Consider the following 17,625-nt stretch of genomic DNA (forward strand, 5'->3'; position numbering starts at 1 on the left):
TTACACATTTTATTGTCTCTCACGGCTAATTGGGGATTAAAGAAAACGGAAAAGGCCAGCGCTGGAACATCCCACACACCAAGAGGCGGAAAAGGAAAAGCGGCACCAGAAACTCGCTGGGTTTCAGAGCGCCCGGGGGACTAAAATCAGCAAAAAAGAGAAGTTTGAAGCGTCCAAACTCAGCAGGAAGAGAGTTTGGGGCGATATCCGTGTCCACATCCGTGTCCGAGCTGGGAACGAGCCGGGAACAAACCAGGAACAAACTGGGAATAAACCGGGAATTCTCAGGCTCAGTTCCCGCAGCCGCAGCCGCCGCAGCAGCCGTTGTTGTTGTTGCAGCTGATGGTGTAGCAGCAGGACTGCATGGGCATGCAGCAGGGCATGCAGCAGGGGCTGCAGCACTGCATGGGGCTGCAGCAGGTGGGCGTCTTGCAGCACCGCGGGCTGCTGTAGCAGGACACGGTGTAGTTATTGCCGCCGCAGCATCCGCAACACCCGTTGGGCATTTTGGGGTGGGAAGAGCTGGGAAGGGGCAGGAGAGGGGCTGTGAGTGGGAGCAGCAAGTTTTTTGGGGGGTTAAGTTGGGGTTAATTCAGGTTCAAGGAGGAGAAGCTCCGGGGGGAATCTGGTTTGGGAATTGTGGCCCCAAATCTGGTTTTGTCCCACCCAACGACTCGTTCCTGGTGTCTTGGGAGGAGAAACCCGGCACCGAGCCCTCGCTCTGGGCCTTTCTGGAATATTCCTGTCCCCCTCGCCTGTTGATAGCCCCAGATCCTCCTTGAACGTTTCCAGCTCATCCCCGGAGCTCCTTGTGCAGAGTTTGTAAAACCCCGAGGCCCCAGCCCCATCCCAAACCCCAAATCCAAAATCCAAAATTTGGGAGGTGGTTCTCCCAGACCCTCCCCGAACATTTCCAGCTCATTCCCTGGACTCTAATGCGGAGTTTGTAAAACCCCGAGGTCCCAGCCCCATCCCAAACCCCCAGCATCACTTGGATGTAGGATATATCCTATAGGAAATCCAAAATTCCCTTTTGGGAGGTGATTCTCCCAGACCTTCCCCAAATGTTTCCAGCTCATTCCCTGGACTCTCACGCAGAGTCTGTAAAACCCCGAGGTCCCAGACCCCCAGCAGCCCCAGGATCTGCTGTAGGACACCCAAAATTCCCTTTTGGGAGGAGAAGGAAGGGTTGGGAGCCCTCACTTACCCTGCTGAAGAGCGAGGAGAGGCTGAAGGCAGGAGAAGACGAGCGAATGAAGCGAGCTGGGCCCGGAGCCTTTTTATCCTCCCGTCCATCCTCCCTCCTGGAAGTGAGACAGCCATGGACCATTCCAGCTTCCCTGTTTACCCTTCCTAAGCCATATTTTTTTAGCCACACGTGTCACCTGGAATTCGCGTTTCGCCTCATTACCGGAGGTCACCACCCTCGTTTTGCCTCGTCACGGTTCAGCCTGGGAGATAATCAGAGGCTTCCCATGAATTTGGATGAATTTGTCCTCCCCACAACCTTGCCAGGGAGCCAAAAAATGCGGCCTGGGATTTGCTGGACAGAGATTTTTCCGGGACTGACTCAGCAGCAGCTGGTGCTGAATCAGAGGGGGAGCAGGAACCGAACCCCGGCGTCGCTCCCGGCGGGTTTTGTCGGAATGGGGTTTGGGGAAAAAAAAGTCAGGAAAATGGGAATTCTTGCTCCTGGTCACTGGAGGAGCACGTGAGGAGTGTTTGGGATGTCTGGGGCTCAGTCACCCGCACGTGGCTCCGCGCAAATCCGTCCTGGAATGGTTTGGGTTGGGAAGGGCCTTAAAGGATCATCCAGTTCCACCGTGGGCACTTCCAGGCTGCTCAGAGCTCCATCCATCCCTGCCCTTGGACTCTTCCAGGTTTGGGAAGTTCTCGCTTTTATTTATTAATTCCTATCATTAGCCGTGTTTTCATTAATATTTCAATTAAAAAGGGGCAGGTCTTCCTGCTCAAGGGGCACAACCCAAGGGATGGGACTGGGGTGTGCTGCTCCCCAAATCGACATTTCCCCTCCTGCAGCCTCCCTTGAAGTCCAGCTGGGGCCTGGAATCCTGAGCAGGGAAGGGCTTGGAGGTGGTGCAGGACCCTCTGAGGGTGTCGTGAGGGGAGGGAGCCCAGAATGAACCAAAAGGTGAAAAAATTGAGGTGGAAGGGGAAGGGCCTGGCGCAGAAACTCCTGCTGAGTGAGAGGCAGGAACTCAGGAGCTTTTATTGAGGTGAAACTTTTCTGGGAGGGCAGGGAGACAGAGAAAGAGGAAGGGAGGGACGTCAAGGTGAGGCAGAGCCTTGGGCAGGAGCAGCGGGGAGGAATTTGGGGAGGAATTTCGGGAGGAATTCCTTTTCGAGGGCTGAAATAGCAGCTCTCAGCTGGAGGACTCCATTATCCTGGGAGCTGCCTAATGAGAGGATGGAGGATCCTGCCCGGCCTGTTCCCTGTTCCTCAGGGACCCCGGGGCTGCTGGGGACAAGGGGTCGGCCCAGGTGAGCTGGGACCAGCCCCGAGGACGGTGACCTTCCTTAGGGAGCAGATGGAGATTTTAGAGCTGCTTCACCCCTGCAGGAAATGCTCCTGCCCAGGCTCCTCCTGACACGAGGAAAAATTCCTGGAGTGAAATCCCAGAGCAGCCCTTTGGCAGGAGAACACCAGAAGCATTTCCCTCTCCTGGCAGGAGGGACAGACTCACCTGGACAGAGCCATTTTGGGGATTTTACCGGGAATTCATGGGGGCTGGAGTAAAGGGAATGAGCTCTGCTGGTGCCTCCTGAGGGGAATTTTCCATCCCAGGTGAACCCTGCAGCTGTGGGAGGGCAGGTCCAGGTGGGTATTTCCCACCCTATGTGGAACCAAGTGGTGGAACCAAGGCACCAGAATAATTTTGGGGAGGGGGATGTGGGCCATAAAGCAAACAAGGGACTGCAGCAGGGTGGGAACAGGGTCAGGAAAGGGAGTTAAATGCATCAAAAGGGCGGCACGGCAGAATTTCTGTGTTCTGGTATGACCCAAATCCACCCTTGAAGGCAGCAGATGTTTCTCAGCATTTCTTTCACAACTCCAGCATTTCCCAGCGTTTGTTTTACAATTCCATCTCAGTATCTGGAAATTCAATTTGGCAGAACCTCTATGCCCTGAGATCCACCCTGGCTGCACTCTGTGGGTCCTGAGGCAGATCTTTGACTGGAATCCACGGAGCTTTCCTAGATGTGTCCGTGCCAGAGTTTTTTGGAAAATGTTCCCATTTTTTGCCAGTTTCTGAGTTATTTTCATACAGTCAGACGCTGGTTTGGGTTGGAAGGGACCTTAAAAATCCACTTCTTCCACCCTCTGCTGTGGGCAGGGACACCTTCCACCGTCCCAGGTGATTCCAAGCCCTGTCCAACCTGGCTTTGGGCACTTCCAGGGATGGCACAACCAGAAATTCCCTGGAAAACCTGTGCCAGGTCCTCACCACCCCCACAGGGAATGATTCATTCCCAATGTCCAACCCCAATTTCCCCTCTGTCAGTCTGGCCCCACTCCCCCTTGTTCTGCCCCTGCAGTTCCTGATGGAAATTCCCTCTTCAGCTTCCCTGGAGATCCTGGAAGGTGCCCTGAGGTCTCCATAAAACCATTTTTTCCCCTCCTATTCTCTTCCTGTTTCTCTGTAGTTTCATCCCAAGAGGGCAAACATCGCTCCCAGAGGTGCCAGAAACTCTGGTTTGAAGTAATGAATTCACCAGGGGCACCCTGATTTCCTTTGTGGAAACCTCGGGGATGGGAGAATCCCAACAACACCTGGAAAAAAAAAACCCAAATCCCGGGAAAAGGCGAAAAAGGCGCTGTGGATCCAGCAGGGAACAAACATCTCAGCACCAGCAGGCTGCAGGGTCACAAACTACAGATTTTATTGGAGTTTTTTTGTTTTTTCCAGACAGACAGAAGCAAAGCAAGAAAAGGGAGAGACATCCCACACACCGAGAGGAAAAACTCGCCGGGCCGCGGCTCTGGGGCGCGTCACCGGCATGAGGCGAAAGAAAACGGGGCAAGAAAAGGAATCCTACAGCCCCTGAGGAGGGAAGGAGGAGCGTTCAGGGGCATCATCCACATCCACATCCACATCCAAGCGGGAATTATCCAGGCAGGGCTCAGTTTCCTCCGCAGCAGCCGCCGTTGCTGCCGCCGCAGCAGCTGTTGTTGTTGCTGCTGATGGTGTAGCAGCAGGACATGGGCATGCAGCAGGACTGCATGGGCATGCAGCAGGGCGTGCAGCAGGGGCTGCAGCACTGCATGGGGCTGCAGCACATGGGCCTCTTGCAGCAGGTCTTGGGGCTGCTGTAGCAGCACACGTTGTAGCTGCTCCCGCCGCCGCAGCACCCGTTGGGCATCTTGGTGGTGGTTGAGGTGGTGGAGGCGAAGCTGGGAGGGAGAGAGAGAGGTGTTTGTGTTTTAATTCGCTTGGGTCTTGCAGAGGTTGAGGCAGCTCGAAGCGTTCTCAGCCCCAAAGACATCCCAAAATGGCCAGGGGTGTGTCCACGGTGTCCTGGATCCCAGGACAGGTGCTCTTGGCATTCCCTGTCCAGCGCTGGCTGTGCCAGAGAGGATCTGCTGGGGTGCAGCCCAGAACTGATCCCTGGTCCCCAAAACTGATCCCTGGTCCCTCAAACTGATCTCTGTTCCCCAAAACTCAGCTCTGGTCCTCAAAAACTGATCTCTGTTCCCCAAAAACCAATCTCTGGTCCTCAAAAACTGATCCTTGGTTCCCAAAAACTGATCTCTGGTCCCCAAAACCAATCTTTGGTCCTCAAAAACCGATCTCTGGTCCTCAAAAACTGATCTCTGGTCCTCAAAAACTGATCTCTGGTCCCCCAAAACCCAATCTGCGATCCCAAACCTTCTGCAGCGTCCAGTCCCCCCAAAACAGACAGCCCAAAAAAAAGAGAAAAAAAACCCTGGAGAAACCCACAGAGAAACAAAATCCCGAAGTAAAGACAAAGGAGCAAAGTCCCAACTCACCCTGCTGAGCAGTGGAGGGAGGAGAGGAGAAGTCGAGGTGCTCGAGTGAAGACCTCTGGGCCTGGAGGAGCCTTTTATACGCTCCAGAGCCTCCTCCCCTGGAAATGAGGCATCCCTCGGCAATTCCAACTCCGTGGGTCACCCCGGGTATCCCCTCACGTGCCTTTTTTTTTTTTTTAATCTCTGCCTCCTTCTGTTTTGCTCACCGCCTCAATTGTGCCCCGTAATTACTCCGGCCGGGGGAACAACAGATGCAAATTTTTGTAATGGATTTGCGTTAATGGGAGCTGGGGAGGGAGGGAGCTCTGAAGTGTTCCTAGAGCTCTGAGGTGTCCCCATCCCTGCCCCAGGAATGACCTTGGGACACGGGGGACGATGAACAATGTGCCTGAGGGGGAATCAGCTGCGGAAGCAGTGGGACAAACCACGCCTGGAACTTGGAGGTGTCATTGCTCACGTGTCCCCTCTGTCCCCCGGCCGGGATCTCTGGGGGCCGGTGGAGATTTTTTAATCAATGGGAATCCCTTTTTTAATCAATGGGAATCCTTTTTTCGGTCAGTAGGAGTCCTTTTTTTGGTCAATGGGAATCCTTTTTTTGATCAATGGGAATGCTTTTTTGGTCAATAGGAATACTTTTTTTTTGGTCAATGGGAATCCTTTTTTTTAATCAATAGGAATCCTTTTTTTGGTCAATGGGAATGCTTTTTTTGGTCAATGGGAATCCTTTTTTTGGTCAATAGGAATACTTTTTTTTTGGTCAATGGGAATGCTTTTTTTGGTCAATGGGAATCCTTTTTTTGGTCAATAGGAATACTTTTTTTTTGGCCAATGGAAATCCTTTTTTTGGTCAATGGGAATCCTTTTTTTGGTCAACGAGAATCCTTTTTTTGGTCAGTGGGAATCCTTTTTTGGTCAATTGGAATCCTTTGTTTTTCCCATCCCTTGCCTCTGTGGTCAAAGTTTGGGCTGAAATTTCCCAGCCTTGCTCTCGGGCCTCCCTTCAGGGTGCTGGATCCTCACATCCCCTTTTAATTTTTTTTTTTGTTGTATTACTAAGTGTTTTTCTTTTTTCATTTCCACCCATGGAATGGATAAGCTGAGTCTCAAGGAAGTATTTTTCAAAGCAGCAGTGACCACGTGAGGGTTTTTCCCTGCGTTGGCTCCACATTTTCTGGGATCATCCCAAAGGTTTCTGGGGCTGAGGAGACTCGTGGTGAGGAACAGGCAGAGCAGGGACAACTCCATATTAAATATCCATGGCGTTTCCATGTTATGAGAGGGACCTTTGGTGAAAATCCGGGAATTCCAGGATGCTGAGGCAGCACCAATTCAGGGCAAAAAGAGGCTGCCATCACCTCCAGGAGACTCTGACTGTGGGGCTGACGTGGGGAGCAGGTGATCCCGGGTGACTGGGACCGGATCTGCCCTTCCAGGATGTGACCACGACCTCCTGTGACGTTCTTGGATGTCCCTCCTGGAATTGTCCCCAGGGGAGCATCGTTTTGCTCACTCAATAATCACCGAGAGCCGCCTGCGGGAAGCATCGTCCTCCTCCTCGTGCAAAACCCTCAAACATCTCCCCTGAATCAACCACTCATCGCATTTTTATCGGGTTTTATTGTTGTCCTGTCGGCCCAGGGTTGTAGTCATAGAAATAGGGGATGGTTTGGGTTGGGACAAACCCCGAGGATCAACCTTGGGGATGGGCAGGGACACCTTCCACTATCCCAAATTTCTTCAAGCCCCATCCAGCCTGACTTTGGACGCTCCCAGGGATGGGACACTCATGGAATACCCTGTGCCAGGGCCTCCCCACCCTCCCAGGGAAGGATTTCTTCCCAAAATCCTGTCTAAACCCATCTCCTCTCCAGGCTGAACCATCCCACTGTTCTCAGCATTCTCCCTGCTGTTCAACGCCGTTTAACCTGCACATTTTTGGGTCAGAAATGACAGAAAACTATTTATCTCTGCACAAAGATCCTTTTTACAGGCCACGCTCCATCCCGTGATGTTTTTGGAAACCTCCACAGTGGTTCCATGGGTTTGAGCCCCAGGACCTTTGTGAATCTTTTCCTGCAGCTCTGAGCTCCAGGACCTTTGTGGATTTTTTCCTGCAGCTTTTCCAGGATAAGGCCAGGCTGGGGGATGTTCTGGTCCAGCTGGAGCTGTCCCTGTCCATGGCTGGAGTGTTGGAACCAGATGGTTTTTAACTTCCCAACCCATTCCACGGCTCTGTGACTCAGAGAAAATGAATATTCACGAGATTCCCAAAACATTCACGAGATTCCCTTGGCAAAAAAAGAAACATTTACAAAACGTTCTGACAGGAGATATTCCTTCTGCCCCTGTGTCCTGCCTGATTTACAACAAACAAACAAAAAACAAAAAACCCTCCTGAAGAGCCAAGCCATGTTTCCAGGAGAGCCAAACACGCAGGGAAGATGATTTTAATGCGGATGGGAAGGTTGGAGGAAGCAAATCAAGGCAGAGCTCCCCCGGGGCATTTTCTCCAAACCTGAAATTCCCAGCCGAGTCCTGCATTTAAATAGCAAAGAAAGTCCCAGCCGGGCAGGGAAGGTTTTGTTGACTCACGGCTTTGGTATTTTAGGAATGAGCCTTTTAAGCCCGATGCCAACCCCGGGTTTCATTCCCGGGATTTCAGTCCAGGAACGCGCTGGGGAAACGCTCTGCTCCCCCCGCCAAAAATCCCTCCCAGGATTTCAGGGCCTCTCTAGGCTTTTTATTTTTGGAAGATGGTGGTGGGAAGAAGAGGCTGCCTGCTTGCCCAGTGAGTAGCGAATTCCTCTTGGTGCCTGTTGGAAAATCCCTTCCCAGAGCAGGGATGAGCTCCTGCGCATCCCACGGCTTTTCCCACAAACTCCTCCCGAGGACAGCCAGGTCTAGGTTGGACATTTCCGGAAAGTTCTGCTCCCTCAGAGGGTGGTGGGGCACTGCCCAGGGTGCCAGAGCTCCGGGAGTGTTTGGACAGAGCTCCCAGGGTGGGAATTTGGGGTGTCTCTAGAGGGGCAGGAGTTGGATCCTGCTGGATCCTTTGCAAGCCAGGATTTTTTTTGGGATTCTCTGATTTATGGAGCACTGTGCTTTCAGCTGTGCCTCGCTCAGCCCTGGCCCTTCGAGCTTTAATTACTTCAGCTTTCAATTTTTTATAAAATCTGAGCTGAGGCGAATGATCAGGAGGGGATCAAGGAGGGATCAAGGAATGTTTTGGGCTGGAAAGGATTTTAAAGCTCATCCCGTTCCTTCCCTCACCATGAGACACCTCCCAGTGTCCCAGGCTGCTCCTGTCCCACCCGGCCTTGGACATTCCAGGGATCCAGGGGCGGCCACTTCTGCTCCGGCCACTCATTCCAGAGGGTCGGGAATGCTCCACTTGCTCCAGGCATGACCTGATCTGTGCCAACAGATCTTGGTGTCCCCAGTGTCCTGCTGCGCCACAGGGACATGGCCAGGACCTTGGCCAAAGGACAGATGGTGCCGGAACGAGGACAAACTCTGGGCAAAGTGACAAACTTGGGGAAAAGTGACAAGTTTTGGGCAAAGTGACAAATTCTGGGCAAGGGGATAAACCCTGGGCAAGGTGACAAATTCTGGGCAGGTGATAAACTCGGGGCAAAGTGACAAACTCTTCTCAAAGCAACAAACCTGGGGCAAAGTGACAAATTCTGGGAAGGTGATAAACCCTGGGCAAGGTGACAAATTCTGGGCAAGATGACAAACTTGGGACAAGGTGACAAATCTTGGGCAAGGTGACAAAACCTGGGCAAAGTGACAAACCCGGGGCAAAGTGAAAAATTCTGGGCAAGGTGACAAAAGTGCAAAGCCGTAAGAACAACCAAGAGACCGAACGTTGCGTTTTGCTTGGTGCTAAATTTTATTGTCTACAACCGAGAGAGGAAAGGAAGGGTGACCGCGGTGACACCAAAGATTTCCCAAACACCAGGAGGAGAACTAACACCCTGCTAATACCTAACACCTTCCAAAATGAGTGAAAAATTCAGGTCAATAATTAAAGACAGTCCATAACTAAAGGAGAGTAAGGAGAAGCAGTTTGAGCTTGAAAAGAAGTAGAAAATTGGTACAAATTGGCCCCATCATGATGACAACCAAACAGGCAGCTTTTCGCCTCGGGGACACCTCAGCAGGTCTTCTTGAGGCTGGCACAGCACTGCTGGATGGGGATGCAGGGGGTGCAGTACTTCCTCACCGGGGTGCAGCAAACCACCACGGGCTTCTTCACCAGGCAGGAGCAGCAGGGGCAGCAGCAGGGCCGGGGCACGCAGCACACGGACTTCACCTTGGTGCAGCACACGGACTGGCACGGGTCACAGCACACAGACTGCTGGCACGGGTCACAGCAGGGCTTCTGGCACGGGTCACAGCAGGACTGGCACGGGTCACAGCACACAGACTGCTGGCACGGGTCACAGCACGGCTTCTGGCACGGGTCACAGCAGGACTGGCATGGGTCACAGCACGGCTTCTGGCATGGGTCACAGCACGACTGACACGGGTCACAGCAGGGCTTCTGGCACGGGTCACAGCAGGACTGACACGGGTCACAGCAGGGCTTCTGGCACGGGTCACAGCACACAGTCTGGCATGGGTCACAGCACGGCTTCTGGCACGGGTCACAGCAGGACTGACACGGGTCACAGCAGGGCTTCTGGCACGGGTCACAGCACACAGTTTGGCATGGGTCACAGCATGGCTTCTGGCATGGATCACAGCAGGACTGGCATGGGTCACAGCACGGCTTCTGGCACGGGTCACAGCAGACGGTCTTGCACGGATCACAGCAAGGTTTCTGGCACGGGTCACAGCACACAGTCTGGCACGGGTCACAGCACGGCTTCTGGCATGGATCACAACAGACGGTCTGGCACGGATCGCAGCAGGGCTTCTGGCATGGGTCACAGCAGGGCTTCTGGCACGGGTCACAGCAGGACTGGCATGGATCACAGCATGGCTTCTGGCACGGGTCACAGCAGGACTGACACGGGTCACAGCAGGGCTTCTGGCACGGATCACAGCAAGACTGGCATGGGTCACAGCATGGCTTCTGGCACGGGTCACAGCAGGACTGACACGGGTCACAGCAGGGCTTCTGGCACGGATCACAGCAAGACTGGCATGGGTCACAGCATGGCTTCTGGCACGGGTCACAGCAGGACTGGCATGGATCACAGCAAGACTGGCACGGGTCACAGCAGGGCTTCTGGCACGGGTCACAGCACACGGTCTTGCAGGGCTCACAGCACACAGACTTGCAGGGGCTGCAGCACACGGTCTTGCAGGGGCTGCAGCAGACAGTCTTGCAGGGGCTGCAGCACACGGTCTTGCAGGGGCTGCAGCACACGGTCTTGCAGGGGCTGCAGCAGACAGTCTTGCAGGGGCTGCAGCAGACGGTCTTGCTCTTCACAACAGAGCAGCAAGCCGTGGAACAGCATCCAGTGGAGCACATGGTGCTAGGAGAGGAGTGAGGACCTGGAACACAAAGGGCTTGGAGATTCATCTCATCCCTCCAAAGGACTTGGAGATCCGTCCCATTTTCCACACTGCCCGGGCCCACATCCCATCCCGCTCCCCATTTCTTTGTCCTGAGCTGGAAATCCAAGGTCCTTACAGGAACTGAACCAGCTGCTGCTCTGTCCCGGAGATATTCCAACTCTCCCGGGAGCTGCCCAAGCTCTGCTCATCCAAGACCTTCCCTCCCTGAATTTCCACCCCCAGCAGCTCGTTTTCTGCTGTGCCCTCTCCGCAATTTGCAAGAGGCAACAGATCAACAGCGTCACTAAAAATCGGGAGCTCGGAGAGGTCACGGAACCCAAAACACAGACCCCAGAACCCGCAGAACCCCAAACCCACTGCGGAGCTGTAAATCCTCGGAACCACCAACCCACGGAATCATAAAATCACGGGATCAAAGAAGAGCTTGGGTGGGAAGACGCCTTTAAAGGCCCACCCAGCCCAAAGCCCTGCAGAGACCAGACGCAAAGACACAACCTCAACCCACCACCTGTTCGAAGGAGAACCGAAGAACCCCTCGAAAGGAACACTCACCGTTGAGTGGTTGAGTTGAATGGTTGAGTGCTGGAGGTGTGTGAGGAGCAGAGGCACCTGCAGAGCTTTTATTGAGGTCGAGGTTGTCCTGCCGGACATGAGGTACCCCCCAGCAATCCGTGATTTACGCACCAACCCTGCACTTATTCACCCCGTGGGCCTTCGTGCGTTTAGTCTTCGCCTCGTGGCTTTTGACCAACCCTTCAATTTGGGGCCATTATCAATTTTGCCCTGTGAATTTTTTACAATTTTTTAATGTCGAGTTAATTCTTGCGGGACGCTCGGAGGGGTTGTCCCTTGTCCTCGCTTTGCATACGGCGAGGCTGCTGCACGGAGATGATTAATTAACATAAAAATCCTCATTAAGATTGAGGCGCAGTGGATTCCAGAGGCGTGCAGAAAGCTTCTGGACGTCAGTTTGCCCCTCGATACAAGATTTTTAAAATGGAATTCCAGGAAGCGCGGTTCAGACTTTGTGTCTGAAGGCAGAAATGGTGGAGCCCAAAATCCTCCTCCGGGGCCGCCAGAAGGGCAAACACAGAACGTTCCGGAAACTCAGAGAGTTCCTGAAACCCAGAGAGCTCCTGAAACCCAGAAAGTTCCGGAAACCCAGAATGTTCAGAAACTTGGAATGTTCAGAAACCCGGAATGTTCAGAAACCCAGAAAATTCCTGACACCTCGTCCCTCTCTGCCTCACCCCATCCGTGCATGGGAAAACATGTCTGGAGCAGAACCCTGGGATCACGGAATATCCCAGGCTGGAAAAGACCCACAGGGACCATCCAGTCCCGCTCCTGCACAGCCCCAAAAATCCCACCCCATGCCTCAGGTTGTTGTCCAAACTCTCCTTGAGCTTTGCCAACAGCAGATCTGCATTTTCACTGCAAATTTATCATGAAAATCTGGAATTGGTTTCTGGTCAAACAAGAGCCCGTGTTGGTTTTTTTTTTTTTTTTTTTTTCCTATTGATGTATTTAAATAAAAGCAAAATGCAAAACCGCCCTGGAAGTTTTGCATCCTCTTCATGCCCGGCGTAACTCGACCTGCAGAATTCCTGTTCAATTCTTTCTAGGTCCCAAATGCCCCGGAGTAGTCAAGAGCCACCCACGGGTGTTAATTCTGGAAAAACTCCCGTGCTCAGCTCCCAGCCAGTCACTGGCAGTGATTAGTGCTGGTGTTAATGATCATGCAGTGATCAGTCATTAATGACGGATGTTAATATCTGTTTTGCATAAAAGCCCCTCCTTGGTGTGATGTCCCGGGCATCTCGAGGATCTCAAATTAAATGACAACTCTATTAAAAAAATGATCTGTCTCTGGTCAGGTGAAATGTTTGGTGTCTGAGGTCACCCCAGGGGAAGGAGCATATTAAATATTAAAATATTTGCAAAAATCAAAACATTTCACAAATATTTTAAAATGTTTGCGAATATTAAATATTTCACAAACATTTTAAATGTTTGCCGATCTTAATATTTCTCAAATATTAAAATGAACTCTAATGAGTACAACATGGGAAGGTTTTGCTGCATTAATATACTTTATTTTCTGCTGTTAACGGGGCTTAGAAATGGCAGTGTGATTAATATGTATGTATATATAGATTAAAAATTCTTAGTATAAAAAATATTTTTATATATTATATATTCAAGAGGAATGTTTGAATAATGCATCGAGGTCTTTTGAATAGGTAACAACAAACATTTAAATAAGTATTTTCTGAATTAGGCTGTGCTTTCTGGCCGCTGCTATTTTTTATTTGTCCGTCTCCTAATTGTGTCTTTAAAAAAAATTCATTAAACTTATAAATTTTCCTAAGAAAGCGAACCTCGTTTTTTTCACACTTTAGGTCACCAGAACCTTCCGTTTGACTCCCGGTGACACAATTCCTCTGGTTCTGCTCGTGATTTTCGGCTGGGTCACGCTTTGAGGAACCCACAGGACCGTGAGGTCACCGAATCTCGGGGCAAGGTCACCCCAAGGTCAACGTTCCTGTTCCCCCGGAGCTCCATTCCCTATTTGGGTCCCGCCCATTATCGCCTAATTAGTGATTGAGATTCGCACCCCGAGGGCGGGGCAGGGGATTCCAGGAAAGGGGCGGGAAACTTCGGTGTTAGAAATGTGGGATATCCTGGGCTGAGAGGTGGAGGAGAAGGAGAGGTTGGCCGAAATGAGGCTGTTTTATGGCGATTTTGTACGGATTTGGTGTGTGGATTCGTACAAAAAAAACCCCCAAACCAAAATAAAACAACCCTCCAAAAAAAAACCCCCTCCAAAAAAACCAAACCCAACAAAAAACCCAAACCCAAACCAAAACCAACCAAAAGAAACTAAACCAAACCAAACCAAATCAAATCAAACCAAACTAAAAAACCAAAACCAACAAAAAACCCAATCCCCCAAAACAAAGAAAAAACCCAACAAAAACCAAAAAACCCACCCCCCCAAAACCCAAACCACACCAAAAACCCCCAAAAAACCAAACCAAACCAAACAATTAATTAATTAAAATATAAAAAGCCCCAAAACCCAAACCCATCGTTCCAGCTGGATGTGAACACCAGAGGTGTTTAAAGCTCCACCAGGAGGATTCACAGGCCCAACAGCGATTTCACAGAGGAAAATATTAAAATTCGGGCCATAACAATTTCTCAATTTTTTTTTTTTTTTTTTTTTTTTTTTTTGAGTGAAAGGACTGCCCAGGCTCTGAACGACGCCCACAGCAGCAGAGCTCGGTTTGTTTGGATTGGAGATCCAGGAAAACAATCCTGGCTGAGAGACAACTGAGGCAAATTCCTGCCCGTTAATCCTGTGAGGAATCCCTGGGGTTTCCTCCCAGTTTATCCCTGTTGTGGGATTTTCCTTGTCCTTATTTGGCTGTTCCCAAACAAAGCAGAAATGTCCCTGGGTTTCTTTTGCCAAACGTTTGTAGTTCTTCCAGGCCTCACAGGGAACGATTTCTTCCCCAAAATCCCACCCGAAACTCCTCTCCATCACTCTGGAATCATTTCCCCGTGTCTTGTCCCTGAAGTTCCTGAGGAAAAAAAAAATCCCTCTCCAGCTTCCCTGAAGCCCCTGCAGATCCAACATTCCGAACATTCCCAACAGCCTGGATCCACCGGGGAAAGGCTCCACATCAACTTCACGACCCTGTCTGGATTTGAAAAAGGTAATAAAACATTCCCAACATTCCCAACATTCCCAACAGCCTGGATCCACCAGGGAAAGGCTCCACATCAACTTCACGACCCTGTCTGGATTTGAAAAAGGAAATAAAACATTCTCAACATTCCCAATAGCCTGGATCCACAGGGGAAAGGCTCCACATCAACTTCACGACCCTGTCTGGATTTGGAAAAGGAAATAAAACGTGCCAGGTTGAGCCAGAGAGGGGAAAGTTGGAATTTTTGGGGCAGCAAAGTGAAAATCTCCGCTCGAAACCCAAACCTGTGCCGCGGCCAGGAAACCTCAGTAACTCCGTTCTCACCCGCAAGGGAGGGCAGGAATGAGTAAGAAATTAATATTTTTTCAGCTCCTGTGAGGCTGGCACCTTTCAGCAAGGGCAGGAACCCCCCAGGCAGGTGAATCACTCCTCACTCTCAATCCTGGCCGCAACTTTTCCTTTTTAACCCCTTCCTCCCTAATGAGCGCTTTCTCCACCACCCATAAATAACAAATTCCCATTCCTCATTGACCCAACCCGTCATTTCGTGGCTGTGGCAGCACTCACCTCGTTCCAGCCCATTTCTCATGCTGGCGAGGGGTGAATCACGCCGGGAAACCTCCATTTATTTATTTTTACACTGCAAAAACCAGGTTAATCGAGGCCGTTTCAGTTCCAAATAAGGTTTTATTTCTGTTCCAAAAAGAGCGGTGGCTCTTCTGAAAGCACGTGGGGAAAACGTGAACACACGGGTCAGGCTGGAAATTGAACCCTTCAACATCTGCCGGGCCCGGGGCAAGGATTTGTCTCCCTCAGGAATTCACCCCCCACGTGCCCCTCCCAGCCCCCCCAGCCGTTTTCCATGGATTTCACCGTTTCCTTGGCATTCCTCCGGCTCTGGGGATTAAGTTATGATTCCAAACCCACAAGGAAACAAAGATTCCACCAGACCAGAATCCCTGAGAAAACACCAAAATCCAGCCTGTCCCCACCATGTCCCCAGGGCCACCTACAGGAATTCCCTGTCCAGGGATGGACACCCCAAACCTCCCCCGGCAGCTCCTGCCAAGGCCTGATCCCCCTTTCCATGGGGAAATTCCTGATTCCATCCTGAGCCTCCTGTCTGGGAGTTGTGCAGAGCCCAAAATTCCCCATGAGCCTCTTTTCCTCCAGGCTGAGCCCCTTCCCAACTCCCTCAGGATTCTCCAGACCCTTCCCCAGCTCCCTCAGGGTTTCTCAGCCCCTTCCCCAGCTCCCTCAGGGTTTCTCAGACCCTTCCCCAGCTCCCTCAGGGTTTCTCAGACCCTTCCCCAGCTCCCTCAGGGTTTCTTCAGCCCCTTCCCCAGCTCTGTTCCCATCTCTTGACCCTCTCCAGCCCCTCGGTGTCCCTGTTTCCCCCAGGGGCAATGGGGCAGTGACTGAAATCACCCAGCACTGTCAAACACCATTTTTATTGCATTGCTGGAGAGCGAAGCGAGGAGGGAACAACTCCCAGCGTTGGCAGAGGAAAGACAAACACCTCGGAGCTCCTAAAACCGGGAGGTTTCATCCCAAAACCACTCCACCCCCGGCAGTTTTGGGAAGCTTTGCTTGGAGAGAAATGACGAAGCTGAGCCAGCACGGGGAAATCTCGGGCGAGAAGCCACGGGTGTATGCCCAGATCTTGCCTTTAGAACTTGGGGTAGGTGGGTGGCAGCTTGCAGATGTTCTTGGTGACCTGGGGACAGACCGGGGGGCAGTAACGCTGCACTGGGGCGCAGCAGGGCTGCATTGGTGGGCAGTAACGCTGCACTGGGGGGCAGTAACGCTGCACTGGTGGGCAGTAAGGCTGCACCGGGGGACAGCAGGGTGTCACGTAGCTGAACTTGGGCTGCCTCTGCACGGTGAAGTGGCAGGAGGGCCCCGAGTCGTGGCAGGAGGAGCGGGAGCCGTGGCAGGAGGAATCGTAGTCGTGGCAGGAGCTGCGGGAGCACATGGTGCTGGAGTTCTGTGTGGAGCAAAGGGTCGGTGAGAGGAGGCTCTGATTCACTTCTTGTTCTCCCTCCCCTTTTTTCTTTTAAATGATATTTTTTTCACTTGAGATTTCCCGTGGACTGTTTGTCTCCTTTTTTTTCCACACCCCTAATCAGACCCAGCACACCCTTGATCCTGCTGGGGGTGGTCTGGGAATTGGGGTGTGAGATCAGGGCCCTGTGGGTCCATTGGGGTGTGAAATGGACCTGGGGGTCCTTTGGGATGTGAGATCAGGGCCCTGCGTGTCCATCTGAGCTCCAGGATCTCATCAGCCAAACCCCAAATTCCAGCAGAGTTTGTGTCATCCCTGCACCTTTCCCGGGAATCCCTGAGAACCCCCACCCCTCCCTCAGCACTTCCCTAAATCCCACCTCCCGGGACATCCATAAAAACCCTCGCTGGAGGTTTCCCCTCTGCCAACAAAAACAGGAATAATGAAATTTTCCTTACCCTCTTCAGCTGAGGTGAGAAGTTTCTGGAAGCAAAGGCTGGTGGCTGTGGACGATGGAGCTGAGGGACCTTTTATACTCTCCCGGGGTTGGGAGTCACCTCCTCGTCAGGACAATTTAATTAATTCTGCCTCGGATGTTTGCGCTTCCCCCGTCTCGAGGTGTTCCCTCCTGGTCGTCCCATCCCGGCGGTGATTCCTCCTCACGCGGAGATTTTGGGAGGCAGCTCCCGTCTCCCATTTCCTGGAGACTGACAACGAGGTGACAGCCTTAATTAGGGACGAGGGGTTGCATCAGGAGCGCAAGGAGCCTTGGAAATGCTGACTCTTGGGGTGACAGCTCAGGGATTTGATTCCCTCTGTTTGCCAAGAGGAAATGGGATTATTGGGCTGCAGTTCCTGCGGATGGCACAACACTGGAAAATCCAGCGGGATCTCCTCGGCTGCCTGGGATGGCCAGGGATAAAATGTTCCTGGTCCTTCACGTGCCCCTCGGCTCGGGGCGATCCCATCAGGGTGTTCTACGTGAATCTTGGGTTATTAATGAGTAAATCAGGGGAAAATTTTGACCTCAAGCTCTGCACAGGATTTGAGGATATAGATTTTCCCACTCTGGTTATTAATGAGTAAATCAAAGGAAAAACATCTGACCCCGAGCTCTGTATGAGGTTTGAGGATATCAAATTTTCCCACTCTGGTTATTAATGTGTAAATCAGGGGAAAACCATCTGACCCCGAGCTCTGTATGAGGTTTGAGGATATAAAATTTTCCCATTCCTTGGTTTCTCTTTCCTCCTGCGATCCCTCAGGTTTGTGGTTTTTTTCCCAGCTCACCGAAGGGTTCAGAGCAGCTGAAATCTGTGCAAATGTTGGGTTTTGTCACTGCTGGTGGAAGTTTGGGCACCGGG

At 51.8% G+C, this 17,625-nt stretch overlaps 4 protein-coding genes across 4 annotated transcripts; all 4 read right to left on the reverse strand.

Moving 5' to 3' along the window:
- Positions 1–290: 290 nt before the first annotated feature.
- LOC136372921 (keratin-associated protein 4-8-like) lies at positions 291–506 on the reverse strand. The gene has a single exon (XM_066337777.1). It carries the CDS (start codon positions 504–506, stop codon positions 291–293), a length of 216 nt encoding a protein of 71 aa, XP_066193874.1.
- Positions 507–4,143: 3,637 nt separating this feature from the next.
- Positions 4,144–4,383, reverse strand: LOC136372907 (keratin-associated protein 5-6-like). Its single transcript, XM_066337763.1, has one exon. The coding sequence runs from the start codon at positions 4,381–4,383 to the stop codon at positions 4,144–4,146; it is 240 nt and encodes a 79-aa protein (XP_066193860.1).
- A 4,784-nt stretch (positions 4,384–9,167) lies between these two features.
- Positions 9,168–10,493, reverse strand: LOC136372909 (keratin-associated protein 4-9-like). Its single transcript, XM_066337764.1, has 2 exons — positions 10,365–10,493; positions 9,168–9,977 (listed from the first exon to the last, which is right to left on the reverse strand). Exons 1-2 carry the CDS (start codon positions 10,491–10,493, stop codon positions 9,168–9,170), a joined length of 939 nt encoding a protein of 312 aa, XP_066193861.1.
- A 5,432-nt stretch (positions 10,494–15,925) lies between these two features.
- Positions 15,926–16,323, reverse strand: LOC136372986 (putative small proline-rich protein 5). Its single transcript, XM_066337898.1, has one exon. It carries the CDS (start codon positions 16,229–16,231, stop codon positions 15,926–15,928), a length of 306 nt encoding a protein of 101 aa, XP_066193995.1. The 5' UTR covers positions 16,232–16,323.
- Between the last annotated feature and the right edge of the window lie 1,302 nt (positions 16,324–17,625).

Source organism: Sylvia atricapilla, chromosome 30 (genome assembly GCF_009819655.1).
Source record: "Sylvia atricapilla isolate bSylAtr1 chromosome 30, bSylAtr1.pri, whole genome shotgun sequence".
NCBI lineage: Eukaryota > Metazoa > Chordata > Aves > Passeriformes > Sylviidae > Sylvia > Sylvia atricapilla.